Source organism: Pygocentrus nattereri, chromosome 17, assembly GCF_015220715.1.
Source record: "Pygocentrus nattereri isolate fPygNat1 chromosome 17, fPygNat1.pri, whole genome shotgun sequence".
NCBI lineage: Eukaryota > Metazoa > Chordata > Actinopteri > Characiformes > Serrasalmidae > Pygocentrus > Pygocentrus nattereri.
This window is the reverse complement of record NC_051227.1, coordinates 33,831,109-33,847,832: the sequence shown is the minus strand read 5'-3', so window position 1 is coordinate 33,847,832 and position 16,724 is coordinate 33,831,109. Positions and strand designations below refer to the sequence as shown.

General features: G+C 40.3%; 1 protein-coding gene across 2 annotated transcripts in view; it reads right to left on the bottom strand.

Moving 5' to 3' along the window:
• Window positions 1-16,724, bottom strand: part of sgsm2 (small G protein signaling modulator 2) — a 70,043-nt gene that overhangs the window by 48,162 nt on the left and 5,157 nt on the right. For both annotated transcript variants that reach the window (XM_017694791.2, XM_017694793.2), the window contains exon 2: window positions 15,355-15,430. In XM_017694791.2, coding sequence (XP_017550280.1) covers window positions 15,355-15,430 — 76 coding nt within the window. The remainder of the gene's footprint in view (window positions 1-15,354; window positions 15,431-16,724) is intronic.

The following is a 16,724-nucleotide window of genomic DNA, read 5'->3' as shown; positions in this document are numbered from 1 at the left end:
TATATAACCCTCTGTCCATATACAAGTGTGCAAGTTTGTTTGAATGTATTTGTGCGTAACAGCCCTGGACATAGCCAAATGTCTGTAGAGAGGCTCTGTGTTGTCATGGAGATAGCCAGTAATCAGTAGAATACCTGAGCCTTCTGCAAGCTCTCTAATAACTTCCCCAGCTTGTCTTTCTAAATTAGCTCTACAACCACGTCCAGTCCTGCACGCAGCAGTGCCTGCCAAAATGAGACTTGCAAGTAATTAGACATCTCATCTACCCACGGCCCGTCTAACAGAGCCACGAGGCTACATTTCAACAGCATGGCAAAAACGTTGAAATTAGACTTGTTTTTCTTCGTTACTTGATTGAATTCATGGGTTCAGACATGCTAATCACATGTGAACATTTGCTGGAAAAGCCTCTGCCTTTGTAGGAACAGAAAGGATCAGTTTAGATGTCACTGTTTGTGGTGAAGACTTCAAAAAAGTTCAGACAGGCAGGGGACTGAAAAAGCTCTAAACGCATTTATACAGTGACTCTCTTTTGTTCTTCTTACAAAAACACTTTCAGTCACAATTTGAAATGACTTTCCCACCGCTGACTAGAGGTCTTCTCAGCTGGGTTTGAGGACCATTCCAGAAGATCAGTAGCCATGTATACATGCAGCTTAATAATCAGTTAATAATCTGACTAATAGCTCAGTTGGAATAGTAATACATCCATGTATATACTTCATTCATGGGAAGGGCATCCAGCTTATGTGTCTCAGAATATGACGTCTCCCTCTCGTCCAGTTTGTGCAATGTCTGTCCTGTTAGATCTGCCCCTGTCAAATGTAAGTGCAATTACTATGAAAAGGAAGCACCAAGGAGCAGAAACAGCTAAGCCACTAAATGGTAGACCACGCAAACTCAGAGAGTGGGACTACCGAGTGCTGAAGCGCACAGTGTCTATCCTCTGTTGAATCACTCAGTACCCAGTTCCAAATTGCCTCTGGTGGGTAGTAGTGTAAAGCATGCCGCCACTGGACTGTGGAGCAGTGAAAACATTCTGTGAAGTGATGAATGCCACTTCTTCATCTGGAAGTCTGATGGACAGGTCTGGGTTTGGTGAATGGCAGGAGAATTTTACCTGCCTGCCTGCACTGTGCCAACTGTTAAGTTTGGTGGAGGAGGGATAATGCTATGGGGTTTTTCAGGGGTTGGTCTAGACCCGTTAGTTCCAGTGAAGGGAAATATTAATGCTTCAGCAAACCAAGACATTTTGGTCTATTCCATGCTTCCAACTTTGTGGAACAGTTTGGGAAAGGCCCTTTTCTGTTACAGCATGACTGAGCCCCTGTGCACAAAGCAAAGGTCAATAAAGACATGGTTGGGTGAATTTGATGTGGAAAAACTTGACGAGCCCAGACAAAGCCCTGACCTCAACCTAATCAAACAACTAGAACATAGATCGCGAGCCAGAACCTCTTGAAGAGTGGAAGCTGTTATAGCTCCAAAGTTGGGACCAACTCCAAATTAATGCCTATGGATTTAGAATGGGATGTCATAAAAGCTCCTGTAAGTGTGATGTGTAGCATCCCAATACTTTTGTCCATATAGCGTATTTCTAAGGATCATTACTCTTCCCCCATTTTACATAAGTATTATAACAAAGTACTTCCCACCCCTGTCTTATTGTAATCTGATCACAGTGAGTGTGTTTACACCTGGCTTTTCTTACGGTCAAGTGAAATCCCATCACTTAAAACACATAATGATGCAAGGTGTTTTCTCTAGTGTCCACCTCTTGTGCCAGGGAATGAGGTCTCATAGTCTCAAAAATACTGGACAAAAAAAAAAAAAGTTTTGCTATTTTATCATCATTACTACAACTACAACAACTACAACAACTACAACTACAGTTGTTGCTGTCATCATTATTTCTGTAGTACATCTGCAGATAAGTATTAAGTATTGACTGTAATGTATTGTACTGCACTATTCTGTGTTCAACGCCGTTTCTTTTTCTCTAGGTATCAACAGTAACTTTTTGTTTCTAGCAGTATCTGAGCTCAGGACTCACTTTCTCTCTAACCTATTAGTAACTAGCAAAGACACTTTCTATAGATAGACAAAGCACTTCTTGTCTGGATAATAGAGTCTGCTAAATTCTGTAAATGTAAATCTAGAGACATCATTAGTGGAAGCATAAGCAGGTGTTCTTACAGAGGTAAATGCAAAAAGGCTTCTTTGGAGCGATACCCCATCACTGTTGCTTCCCTAAAGAACTTTTCAATGGAGTGGTTTCAAATGCGTTTTTCAAAGAACCATTAAGAGGTTCTTTAGGGGGATAAAAGTGGTTCTTCAACAGCATTGCTTCAAAGAACTCTTTTTGGCACCTTTATTTTTAAGAACATAGCAGCGTTGCAGCTTAGAAGCCACACATGCTTGCAGGCTTATCTAAATTCTAGGTTCAGTGCAGACTCATCCACAGTACATTCAAGCTTTAACGTAGCGCGAGCATCAGCAGAGACGCACTGTGTAAACACAAGTGACTCACATCTCTATTCACTCACTCATTACCGTCTAATTACTCCACGTTGTTGCAGGTGTTCCGTACGCAATCTGGAAAGTTCTGTCTCAGCTCCTTTCAGACACTCAGGGATTCAGAAAGCAAATCTGGCACACAGGTTGTAAGTGCACCATTAGTTGGCTGCTGTGTGTTAGCAATGTTTGGATTAGTCCAAGAGCATCTGGTTAATACAATCCAGAGCTTCCTGTTCCATTTTTTCTTTTTCCAATTGTCTCAGTTCCACAAAACAGGATGTGTTGGACATCACATCATGTTGCGTAATGCCCTTACCGGTTATTCTGGCTTAGTGCATTGGGCCAGAGAATAGTTTGGTGTTGATTTTGTGAGAACAAGAAGATTTCAAAAACACTGAGCTATACCACAACAGTGCCACCAAGTACTGTGCACACACAAGCAGAAACACTAGCTGGATGTACAAGGCAAAAAAAATTCAGTTATAATAATAAATGTTGTATTTTCCATGATGATAACCTAAAGGAGATGTATTACTGTACACAACCAAACCCATTTCAACAGGCATTTGACTAATTATGTCCACATTACTCATTAATAAGCTCCAAATGAAGAGTGTACAGCACAGAAGTCCCTGTACAGCTCAGGCACTTTTTAAGCTGTATTAAATATTTAAATGGTAATTGCACCCCCACCCATTCCTGATGATCTCTGACCTCACCCACACTTCTCTGCTTTTGGAACAATGGCTTACTGATTTATGAGAACCGGAATAAGTTATCACTATAATATGTCTGTGGGCTACTGAAGCCAAGAGCGAGCCAACTGACCTCAGATACAGCCCACGGCTTGTGTGAAGGTGTACATGGGACTGCAGAAGAAAACTTATACAACAGTGAAGTTGCTGTCTTAAGCACTAATCACGGCTGAACAGTTAAAAGTGATGACCGATAAGATCTATGATTTTCATCCAAGATATTGCTGCTGCTCTGATATGACTGCCTTTAAATCCACCTCATAGTAATATAATTAGAAAATCTGCTAATAAACACAGACATGCTCAATGTTGTTTTTGTTATTGAGTGTGGTGTCTGTCATGAAATGCTCACACACACTTCTGGGCTATAACATTTTAATTATGTGTTAATTTGGGGAAATTTACCAAAAACCTTATACAGAATCAAACAAATTATGCACTAATTTTATTATAAATATATGAATTCTGTTTCCTCTGGTTAAAGGAACTGCATTTGAATAGCGAGTAGGTGAGTAAGTGAGCCCAAATGACCATGGTGATTTCTTCTGTTCTCTGCCTGAGGCCAGCAGGTCTAGATGATCATTAAACATACCTGGAAAATCAAAGCATCAACTTCTAAGATTTTCAGTTATCTCTGCCCCACCACACAGACACACACAGACACACACAGACACACACAGACACACACATGTACATCATTGAGAGGTTCTCAAACAAGCAGCCTCAGAGGCAGTAGCAGGAGAGCAGCTATTAACAGGCCCTGTTGGGGCTAATGGACCACTGTTATAAGGATGGCTGTACAGTGTGTGCTCTTCTCTAGAGTGGGCAGCAAGTTCCAGGCACATGACGCCACAACACCACCTCTAAATACACTCATCCGAAGTGAGGATAGTGTGCTGACGAAGGTAGAGGACGGATGCCGAGCTCCTGCCTTTTCAGTGTTTGGTCACCTGAAGATTTTTGTCAAGTGCTTTTAACAGCTATGAAGGCTTCTGAATACTGGCAAAGTAACAGTCATCCAGATACTTGGAGAATAACAAAGCCTTGAAGCTAATCTCTTAAAACCAATGCTTCACAATACATCGTTTGTTAAATGAGCCCACTCAACAAATGACATTTTTTGTTGTGTGCTGTGAACATTCTGAGCAACTCCACCTCATGTGTTCCAGACAAGTGCTTCTGTGGGTGTTTATATGAATCAACACATTTATGTGATCCAACAGATAATTTTGGTCAAAACAATGCAGGCAAATCACCAACGTGTTAACCCTTTGATGAACTTTTCTGGCTTGTTACCTTAGTCTTTCCTGGTAATGGACACTGATCTTAAAAGAAAATAAAAGAAAAATAGATAAAGCCAACAGACAAATAAACAGATAATGACCAGATAAAGCCGAACATTGCGTCATAACCTACCACTCTGAACATACATACAAATAAGTATATACTTCACACTTCAGTAATAATTTTTACTGTTTCTCTGATTAAACAAATCAATAGTGCTTTAAATAAGATTTGAATTCTGGTCTGAATGTGTAAATACACTCATACAGAGACTATGACATTTTTAAGCGCTTAAAAGAGGACTCCCTCCAATTTTTCAAAATGTCTGTATGACTGAATAGTTAAGATGCAAACAAAGTCATTCAGAGTGGTCAGATGTGAAATGCTCTGTTCTAGAAAAACCGAGTCAGAATTATTCATAGTGGCTGTGATAGGAACCAGATGTCTGAAGTGTCTAGCTTCTAAAAGCTACTTCACAGAAAGTTACCACTTGAAATGGTTATGAATACATGGCCTAATACCTTGTTTTACAATATATACTTTAAAAAGACGGTTCTTCAAGGGTTCATTAGTAAAGGGAATGGTTGTATTTAGAACCTTGAGCTACATGTAAAAGCATTTCATGCTTAAATGGTTCTTTGCATGGCGAAAAGGTTCCTCAGACTGATGGAGATTATGCTGTGCATGGTTCAATATAGACTGTTTTGAAAATGGTTCTATATAGCACCAAAAATAGATTCGTCTACTGTTACAACGTTAAGCATTTAACAATTAAAAAAAAAACCTCTTTCAAAAAGGTTCTATATATACACACATTATAGTCTTCATCAATCTGAAGGACCTTTTTGCCATGCAAAGAGCCATTTAAGCATGAAATGGTTCTACTTAAAACCACAAGTTTTATATAGAACCATTTGCTAAATGAGCCCTTGGAGAATCATCATTTTAAAAGTGTACTTTTGAAATGTGCTTAAAACATGTTTTAAATACACTCTTTTTAGAGAGACACATGCATGCTGTCACAAAAGAGTATGCAATAAAAATATTTTACCTATTATCAATATTACATATTAAACCATTATTACATTACATTAAAAAAATGGCTATTTATTTTGTAGACATTGAGAAATCTCCTCCTTATTAGAAACGTAGTTTGCAGGATCATTTTAATCCTTTTTTTTTTTTTAATTGACCTTCATATTTCATTAATCCTTAAACAAGCCTGTAGTGAACATCTTATTTATACCCGAATAATAAAACATTTGTAAAAATCTACTAGGATGCTACTAGGCCTGAAATCAAAGTTTGACAGACAATGCAACTGGAACTCAAAAAGGTGGGATTTGTCAGAATTTTGCAAACAGTCAATTCCCCAAGCCAAGTTCTCTGAATGCAGCACCAAAAAGATGCAAGGTTTGAAAGAGTTAATATACTGCAAAACATTTTTCAACTGCAATATGTAGCACTGCAATATGATATTATCACAATATGCTTTTTTGTCCAATTTGTGCTAGCACCACACACACAAACGTAGCTGCTGCCTGGTATCCATGAGAAACAACTCCCCATCAAGTTCAGCCTCAGCAACTTTTGTGCAACCTCCCTCAGCCTCCTCCATCCTGACTGGCATCATTATTTGCTGCTGCCTTGGCAAGATTTCTTTTCATCAGTGCTCCTCTGAAAAGATCATAGCTTTTCAAAATATACTCTGCCGGGGCAGCGTGGCTGTGTGGTGGGGTCATTTGTGTGACTCCTGCGTGTGCGGGGGAATCCATGGTGTGCAGCTATAATCTGTAATAAAAGGGAGCCGCTTTCCGTTTGGGTCGTGCCGACTGGCAGGCTGGCAGCGCTCCATAAGCCACCCCCCCACCCCAACTGGTAGCTTGGAGAGCGCGCTTCAGCACCCAGCACACGCTCGTTGTCACGACTCTCCCCCGCGCCCAAACACACAAAACACAACACGCACTCGCAGCATTCTGCCATATCTGTGGCTTCTTCTCCACTGCAAGATAGACACGATGTTTATGTTTACAGTCATGGAGCTCCAAATCTCTGTAACGTCTCCTCATGCAAAACAGAGAACAAGCAGTATGAGAGAGGATAGAAATTCAGTTCTTCCTGTAAAGGTCTTCCATTTCACCCACGTACGTATGAAGACTTTATTCTCATCACAAGGCATTTCCGAAAATGAAATCCTCTGAGGGGGAATCTTCTAGTGACAGCTTGGCAAAAAAAAATAATATACACAATTTGGCCCTCTCACCAAATGCAGTGGATCAGCCAAAATTAGTTTTGCACTTAATTCGTTTTAGTTAATAGAAGCTTATAGTCAACTTTACAAATATTACTGTAATCAGTTTAGATTTACAAGGACAATAAACATTAAAAGAGGAATTCCACTGATTCCTCAACATTTCTGCTTAGCTAAATCATAATAGGTAAACAAAGTCACTCAGAGTGGTTTGATGTGAAAATGTTTTAGAGAAATGTTCACAACCGTTTTGAAAGGGACCAGACGTCTGAAGAGCTTAATGTCTCCAAAAGCTACATGAAAACTATTGCATGAAACAGTTATGAATATGCTGTCTGATGCTTGAGACATTTTTGCATAAAATGAAGTATTGGTCTTAAGTGGGAATGGGCAATATGACAATATTTTATTGTTATTGTGATAAATTATGTCACAATACACTTTTCATAGCATATTGTAAATACTGTCAATACTTAAGCACATGACAGACAGACAAAATAATATGATGCGTATTGTGTATTGGGGAAATGTCTTAAAGTAATGTGATATAATTTTTTAGCCATATTGCCTACCACTAGTCTAAGATACTTTTAGATACTAGATACTTTTGATATTTTTGTACAATCGAGAAGTAAACACAGGGTGGTATAAGAAAAAATAATCCCTAAAGAATACTTTTTATTCAGATTTACCACTATTTTACCACTAGATTTACCACTATTTTACCATTACCATCACTACAAAACTCACAAGACATGTGGAGGTTTGCGGGTCATTCTGGAGCAGCAAATAAAATAGCCAGATTTGCATTGTAGATATTGTGACTATCACCACCGACGTAAAGAAAACTGAACCAGTAAATTTCTCAACAATGCACTGTTTCATATCACTCCTCCTCACAGGTATCACAACATCTCCTCTCACCGCTGATTTGTTCAGTTTTTTCTCCTTACTGAAAGCAGTGAGATGAAGAGCCAAGCCGTGCAAGACCTCACACTGGGTATGTAAAGCATGTCAAGATGTTCAGTAAACTCAAACAGACATGCTAATGGGGTTTCTGACACTGTATGACACAGCTTAGGGATGCGCATGAGTACTCGAGTACTCAGTTGTAGAGGTGTGGAGTCATATGACCTGGATTTGAGGCCGACTCATATCACGAATTTGATGACTTGAGACTCGAGAAAATAGAGAGAGACTTGTGACTTGACTTTGATTTTAACACCATTTATTCAGACTTGGACTTCAGCCTTATGATTCGGTAAGACTCGAGATTCAAAGTGGAAGAGACGTGGTGAGGTGTCTGACCGCAGACGGGACTCTACACAACCACTTACATTTCACGTGACTGGATTTATTTCCTGCTGTAAATTGAATAAACAGCAACATCGTCAGATGTCTGTTATTGTGCTTATGCTAAACTTACTGGGTGAAACGACTCTCTATTTGACCGATTTCAGCAGCTTTGACAGGTAAAACAAGCACTGGGCTAGTTTTTGTTTTAATCCTGTTCCCAAAAATCATCAACATTAAATCTAATTTTTACAATAGTACTTTTAAAATTATTTCAATGTTTTTATATGTAACTTCCTATCATTTAAAAGTTTATAGTACTGTTTCCATTTTTCAGTGTTATGGCCTTTAATTAGCTGAAAAATGCAGACTGACTTGTTTAGGACTTGAAGATTAGGATTTGGGATTTGACTTGAGATTCACCTGTACAGACTCAGGACTTGAATCGAAACTCGATTATCCTGACTTGGTACTTGACTCAGGACTTGACTGTCAAGACTTGAGATTTACTTGTTAATTGCAACTTCGTGACTTGTCCCCCAACCAACCCCCCCAACCCCCACCCCAATGCTCAGCGGACCATTCGAGGTTCCAGTATTCAAATACTGAAATCACTAATTGGATATTTGTTAAATAAAATATGCAGGCTGACAATTCAGTGATACATGGTTGTTTTTAAACTCCACTCACTGTCCCCTCTATTAGGCACTCCTACCTTGTCAGTCCACCTTGATGTAAAGTCAGAGACGACAGCCCATCTCTTGCTGTTCAATATGAGCTAATCATCCTCTAGTCCTTCATCAGTGGTCACAGGACGCTGCTGGCTGGATACTTTTGGTTGGCGGACAATTCTCAGTCCAGCAGTGACAATGAGGTGTTTAAAAACTCCAGCAGCTCTGCTGTGTCTGATCCACTCATACCAGCACAACACACACTAACACACCACCACCACGTCAGTGTTACTGCAGTGCTGTAAATAATCCATAATCCATAATCCACCACCTAAACAATCCCTGCTCTGTGAGGGTCTATGGGGGTCCTGACCACTGAAGAACGGGGTAAAAGGGGGTAACGAAGTATCAGAGAAACAGATGGACTACAGTCTGTAACTGTAGAACTACAAAGTGCCCCTACATAGTAAGTGGAACTTATAAGATGAACAATGAGCGTAAAAACAAGGAGATGGTCATAATATTATGCCTGATCGATGTATAATGCAATGCACACATAACTTTTCCACTGTTACATGCAAAATGCAGGACTATCACAGTTTTCATGCTGCTTGACCTTTTAGATATGCATTTAAAAAAGTAAAATGCTGAATTCATGTCAGTGAGTTGAAAACAGTCCACCTCGAAACATAATCACGGCACAGCTACACCACTGTGCAGTACTTCAAATGTGTATACCTCATTAAAATGCAGTCATAACTGTGAAATAAGATCGTGTTTAGATATTAACATGCAGAAAATGTGCAAAATGAAAAGTAAATGATCCATTACACTGATTTAATGTCATGTGAAGTACAGCACAGGGGAAATGTAGTAATATAGTTGTGCATTTATTACATTTAAATGTAAATCGTATTTAATTTGGACCAAATTCAACATTTCATTTTTTTCAATGCAAAACCTGATGTACAGTTTTTCAGTAAACTGCTCAAGCTACATGAAAAATATGTAACAGAGGTTCTACATTTCCTTTAGGCACGTATTCTGCATGTCACTATGGAAAGCTAATGTCATGTGTGCATCGCATTTCATGTTTTTCAACCATAGTGACTGCATTTCAATATGACACAAAGTCCTTTCTACAGGAATTTACAATCAATAATCTGTAAATAATTCAACTTACAACAAACAAAAACAAAGAAGCTAAAATGTCTGGAATGTACCCATTGTGCATGTAGATAGCTTTTCGAAGCTGATAGCAGTATTTAGAAATGAGGTATCAAAAGTATCTGCTGAAGACAAGAGAGCTCCAATTAACCAGTACTGCAGTGCTTACAAGGCAAATGTTACCTCATTTAACAAACTCCCTCCAATCCAGAGTTAATGAGAAGGAGGGCTGAAATGTGAATGTGTTCATTACTGGAGCAGCACTGAAATAAAATGTGTGATAATGCATCAATGATTTGATTTTTAGCTAGGAAGTACTGCTTACACAGTCACCATAAGTACTGACACAAATCACGGCTTTCTGAACAAGGGCAATGAGAGCGTTTAAAGAGCGGCAGAGCAGAGATCTGAAAGGTCATTTGTCTGACAGCTACGCACTGGGTAAATGGTGTATTTTACAGCCCCGTTCATCTAACAGTTCAATTTAAAACCTTTCATTTAGAACTTATAGGAAATCTTTAACTAATTAATTTAAAGGTAGCCCAGGGAAAATTCCGGCAGACCTGTCCACTTTAATAAATGCATCTTCCTCAGAGCACCATGGAGACATAATAAACAGTACTCCACTTAAAGGTGCACTCTAGGCATAACTATGGCCTGATCAGTGTAGGGGGTTGCTAATAATATCAGCCAATATTGAAGCTTTGTGGATTTGAATGTATCACGGATAAAACACATATTTAGAAATCTAGTTTTTAATATGGTAATGAACAGTCAGGACTAACATGTGGCTCTTATGCCAGTCTCTCCAAAACATTAGTAACCAACTGCTAATGTTATGCTAATAATAATAGATAAGAAAGTAAGGACCTGGTTTTGTTTAAACTAAAACAACTAAGAGACAGACAACTTATTTTCTAAGCAACTAGGCAAAAAGAAAAAACTTGTTCGTCCATTAATATTCAGCGTTAAGCTTTGAATTGTTGCATCTACTGAACAAACCAGATAGCAAGGGGATAGCAGGCCACTGTTTGCCTGTTGATAGCAAAGCTGGTGGCCCACTGGCTTTTTGCCCAGCATTTTGCAGACAGCCCACTGGTCGCTAAACAGAGTGTTAGACAACATGTCACTTTTCATTGCTCATTTTTCACTCAGAGTCCTTTTACTTATTTTTTGTCAATTTCTTTCTTTCATTATCCTTTGTAAATTCTTTTAGTCTTCTTCTTCTTTCGGCTGCTACCTTTAGAGGTCGCCACAGCGGATCATCTGCCTCCATCTTTTCCTATCCACTGCCTCCTCTACTTTTACACCACCATCTCCATGTCCATCTTCACTACATCCATAAACCTTCTCTGAGGTCTACCTCTTCTCCTTCTACCCGGCAGCTCCATCTCCAACATTCTTTGACCAATATATCCACTATTCCTCCTCAACACATGTCCAAACCATCTCAACCTGGCCTCTCTGGCTTTATCTCCAAACTGCTCCACCTTCACTGTGCCTCTGATCTGCTCATTTCTAATCTTGTCCATCCTTGTCACTCCCAACGAAAATCTCAGCATCTTCATCTCCGCCACCTCCAGCTCAGCCTCCTGTCTTTTAGACAGAGCCACAGTCTCCAAACCATACATCATAGCAGGACACACTACTGTCTTGTAAACCTTCCCTTTCACTCTTGCTGCTATCCTTCACACATCAGCCCTGACATCCATCTCCACCCACTCCATCCTGCCTGCACCCTCTTCTTCACCTCTTTTCTACACTGTCCATTGCTCTGGATGGTTGACCCAAGATATTTGAAGTCATCCACCTTTACAACCTCTACTCTTTGCATCTTCACCTTTCCACCTGCCTCCCTCTCATTCACACACATGTATTCCGTCTTGTCTCTACTGACCTTCATTCCTCTCCTCTCCAGTGCAAACCTCCACCTCTCCAGATTCTGTTCCACCTGCTCTCTACTCTCACCACAGATTACAATGTCACCTGCAAACATCATGGTCCATGGAGCCTCCTGCCTGACCTCATCTGTCAACCTTTCCATCAACATTGCAAATAAGAAGGGGTTCAAAGCTGATCCCTGATGTAACCCTACCTTCACCTTGAAACCATTTGTCACTCCAACTGCACACCTCACCACTGTCTCACTAGCCTCATACATGTCCTGCACCACCCTAACATACTTTTCAACTACACCTGACTTCCTCATACAGTACCACAGTTCCTCTCTTGGCACCCTATCATATGCCTTCTCTAGATCCACAAAGACACAATGTAGCTTCTTCTGACCTCTACCAACACTCTCAATGCAAAAATTGCATCTGTGGTACTCTTTCTGGGCAGGAAACCAAACTGCTGCTCATTGATCTGAACCTCTCGCCTTAGCCTTGCTTCAACAACTCTTTCCCATACCTTCATGGTGTGGCTCATCAACTTTATACCTCTGTAGTTACTGCAGCTCTGCACATCACCCTTAAAAATGGGGACCAGTACACTGCTTCTCCACTCATCAGGCATCCTCTCACTCTCCAGGATTTTGTTAAACAACCTGGTTAAAAGGTCCACTGCCTTCTCTCCTAAACATCTCCATACCTCCACAGGTATGTCATCTGGACCAACTGCCTTTCCATTCTTCATCCTTTTTAAAGCTGCCCTCACTTCCACCTTACTAATTCTCTGCACTTCCTGATCCACTATCTCTCCCCCCGTTGTCCTCTCTACTCGTTTTCCTCATTCATTAGTTCTTCAAAGTACTCCTTCCATCTACTCAACACTCTCTGTTCACTCACTAGTACATTTCCCTCTATCCTTTAACAGCCTAACCTGCTGTACATCCTTTCCAGCTCTATCTCTCTGTTTAGCCAAACGATACAAGTCCTTTACTCCTTCTTTACTGTCAAGCCTTTCATACAGCTCATCATAGGCCTGAGCCTTTGCCTTTGCCACCATTCTTTTCGCTATGCGACTGGCCTCACAGTACTCCTGCCTACTTCCTTCATCTCTCTGGTTATCCCACTTTTTCTTAGCTGCCTTCTTCTTCTGAATACTCTCCTGGACTTCCTCATTCCACCACCAACATTCCTTGTCTTCTTTCCTCTGACCAGACGAAACACCCAACACATTTTTGCCAGTTTCTCTCACCACCTTAGCTGTAGTTTCCCAGTCCTCAGGTAGCTCCTCACTGCCCCCAAGGGCCTGTTGCAATTTTTCCCTGAACTGCCTGCAACCATCCTCCTCCTTCAGCTTCCACCATCTAATCTTTGGCTCTGTCTTCATTCTCTTCCTCTTCTTTGTTTCTAATCTCATTCTACAGACAACCACCCTATGCTGCCTTGCTACACTTTCCCCTGGCACCACTTTAGATCTCCAATCTTCTTTAGGTGGCATCTCCTGCTAAGGATATAATCCACCTGTGTGCACCTCCCTCCACTCTTGTATGTCACCCTGTGTTCTTCCCTCTTCTGAAAATACGTGTTCACCACAGCCATTTCCATTCTCTTTGCAAAATCCACAACCATCTGACCTTCCGCATTTCTGTCTTTCACACCATATATACCCAGCACCTCTTCATCCCCTCTGTTCCCTTCGCCAACATGACCATTGAAGTCTGCACCAATCACTAATCTCTCCTCTCTAGGGACACCATCTACCACTTCATCCATCTTACTCCTCTAACTGACAACCAACCTGTGGTGCATATGAACTGACCACATTCAAAATGACACCATCAACCTCCAACTTCAGGCTCATGATCCTGTCTGACACTTTCTTTACATCCAGAACACTTTTCCCAAGCTGTTCCTTTAGGATGATCCCTACTCCATTTCTCTTCCTCTCTACACCACGATAGAACAGTTTGAATCCACCTCCAATGTTCCTGGCCTTGCTTCCTTTCCATCTGGTCTCCTGGACACACAGAATATCTACCTTCCTTCTCTCCATCATGTCTGCAACCCACCTTCCTCCTCTCCTCTTTGATGGTCTTCGACCTACAGTAGTCCAATTTCCACTGGCACCCTGCTGGTCAACAGCACCGGAGGCAGTCGTTGTTAACCCGGGCCTCGACCGATCCGGTATGGCAATCATATTTGTGATCCGCATGATAGTTTTGGCACAGGTTTTACACCGGATGCCCTTCCTGACGCAACCCTCACCATTTATCCGGGCTTGGGACCGGCACCAGAAGTACACAAAGTACACCCTTAATGGCTGTTTTTTTGGTAAATTCTTTTAGTAAATCATTTTATTCTAACGCAGTGTCAACATCATTTTCAACAAAATCATTTTACATTAGTCCTAGTCATTCATTTTTTCTCTCAGATGTTTGTGGTATTTATTTTACAAAATAATAGGCTATGTGAATTTAAAATTTGCTGGAGGAGATTAAAAAACTAGTTAGACCTTTTTTGCAGGATAATAATCTGGGTGGTCCAAAGGCATACAGCGGGCGGCCTGACCTTATCAAGCCAGCAGACGATATATGCTTGCTATATGGGAAGTGACTATACAACTGCAAAACAAAAAGTAAGGAATATGTTACTTGAATGTCTTACATGCATCAACTGCCAGCATTTTCTGGCTAGATTTGCCTTAAGCAGTATTAAACCCAGCATGAGAAACAAATGTGTGGCACTGTTAGCTTAATGCTAACACAACACAGGAAAATGAATTGAGGTGCTAGCTGAAATCAGCATGATTATTGCAATGGCAATTTGATGAGCAACAACTACCTATAAAGCACAAAAATAAGAGTTAATTAACAAAACCTAACATAACCACTGAGAATGTCTGAGAAGGAAGTTCACATCTCACACCACATTTATATTATTAAAGAAGTAAACATTCATATTTCACATTTCACAGCTGACAAATGACAATCATATCAACATATAAAGCAGTTTAACTGAAACTATAGTGGCTGATATAATCAATTTGCAGAATTTTTACCTTCTTAAAATCATTATATGTCAAACTGAACTGAAATCTTCACACACATACTGAGGTCTGTGGAACGCAGCAAAGAGTCCAGTCTACAGTGACTGACATTTTGGCCTTGTCTGCATCTGCCTGTGTCTATGCCGTTGGAGGGAAGTGGGGTGAGTCACACTGGCCTGCTCACTATTATCAGCGCTCGTCGCTTCAGCCTTTCTACTGGCTTCATTCCAAAGCTCTGGCACCACCAAGTCACCCACAGTCAATTCTCTTAGGGGATTTTCCCTAATGATGCCTTTCAAACTGGCCTTCACTGGGGCATTCATAAACTTGAGTTTTGCTCTAGCACCGTCCAGGATGACGTCAAGAGACGTCCTTCGTGACATTTCAGGCCTATATTAGCTTACGTGGTTCTTTTTTATTGTGTTAGCATCTATCCAGCAGCTAGATGAATGGGTTGTTGGAAATTTGGGCTTCTACTCACTGCACAGAGCGATGACATGGCTGCTGTCCTCGTGCACAAACTTCTTGGTGACTGCTTCCTCCATAATCTGCTTCACCTGCGAAACGAAGACACATATCATCATTACTGTGGCAAACGTCACAGATAACAGCCTCAAATCCGTGCTGGAAAACTCAACAGCTCCTAATTAATCCTGACAGTGTAACCACAAATGCTTTTAATTAGTCATTGTTCAATTGATAAGTTTCCCTGGGAGTGCAAAGAGCTGTGTGGAATGAAACTGCGTCAGTTTGGTCTGTCATTAGAGTCAAACTGTCAGTTCAGTCCCAGGCTGTCTAATTAATCACAGTTCGTCCGGCTGGTTTTATCTTCGTGTACTTTTTTTTAAATATAATTGAAACAAAGGGCCAGAGAACAGAGTAAATACAGTGGTGTGATACGGTGGGACATGCCTGCCTGTCTGGACTGTGCAAGTGTGGATGGCTGGAGGCGGACAAGCAAACACATGACAGAGGCATTGAGGTGGATAAGAGCAACAAGAGAAATACAGAGTTACAGAAATATAAAGTTACTTGGTCTGGATACCACAAGTTCAGCAACAGCTGGTAAAAAAAAAAAGCCCCTGTCAAACTAACTTGTGGTGCATTGTCCACTGAGAAGAAAAGATATCATATAAAAGAATTTGAGCCCTCGTCAGCATCCAACATACTTCCAGTTAGCTATATTCCTAGCTGATTTCTCTTTATTTTTATTTTTTATTTTAAATATTATTTTTGAATAATACAACAGGCATCCAGGTGCTACTATTTTTAAGCCTCCTAACTTCCAATGTTATGTTAGGCCTTATTTAAACCTTTCCCCTTCCTACGGTTAACTGAACATCTGTTTATTAACTAATTAAGAGATACTCAGATATCAACAAATCTAGTCGGAATGCTATTTACTGTTGTTTAAAGAAAAGATTTCCAGTTCAGTATTGATCTTTTTCAGAGTATACTGTTACTGTCTTGAATCTCACTTTCCAAATGCATATATCATTAAAACCTGGTCCAACAAAGGCTAACCACACTGGAAGTTCACAAAAGCGCAATCTAGTGTAATGAACCACATAAAATGCTGAATAAAAAAAAAAACATTCTACTTATAGTTTTAATGACATTATTAAATATGACACTACTGCTGCAATGATGCACTACTATGTTACACTGTATTGGACATTGATACAGAGTATCATGAAACTGTTCAAGTATCATGGTTGTATATTTCTGCCTTACTTCCAGTAGTCACGCTGCATAAGCTGCACCCAGATCTGTATGTAAAAAGTAAACACAAATGACGAAATTAATGTAAAAATAAAACTGCTTGAAAATGTCACCAATTCTCTTTCCGCT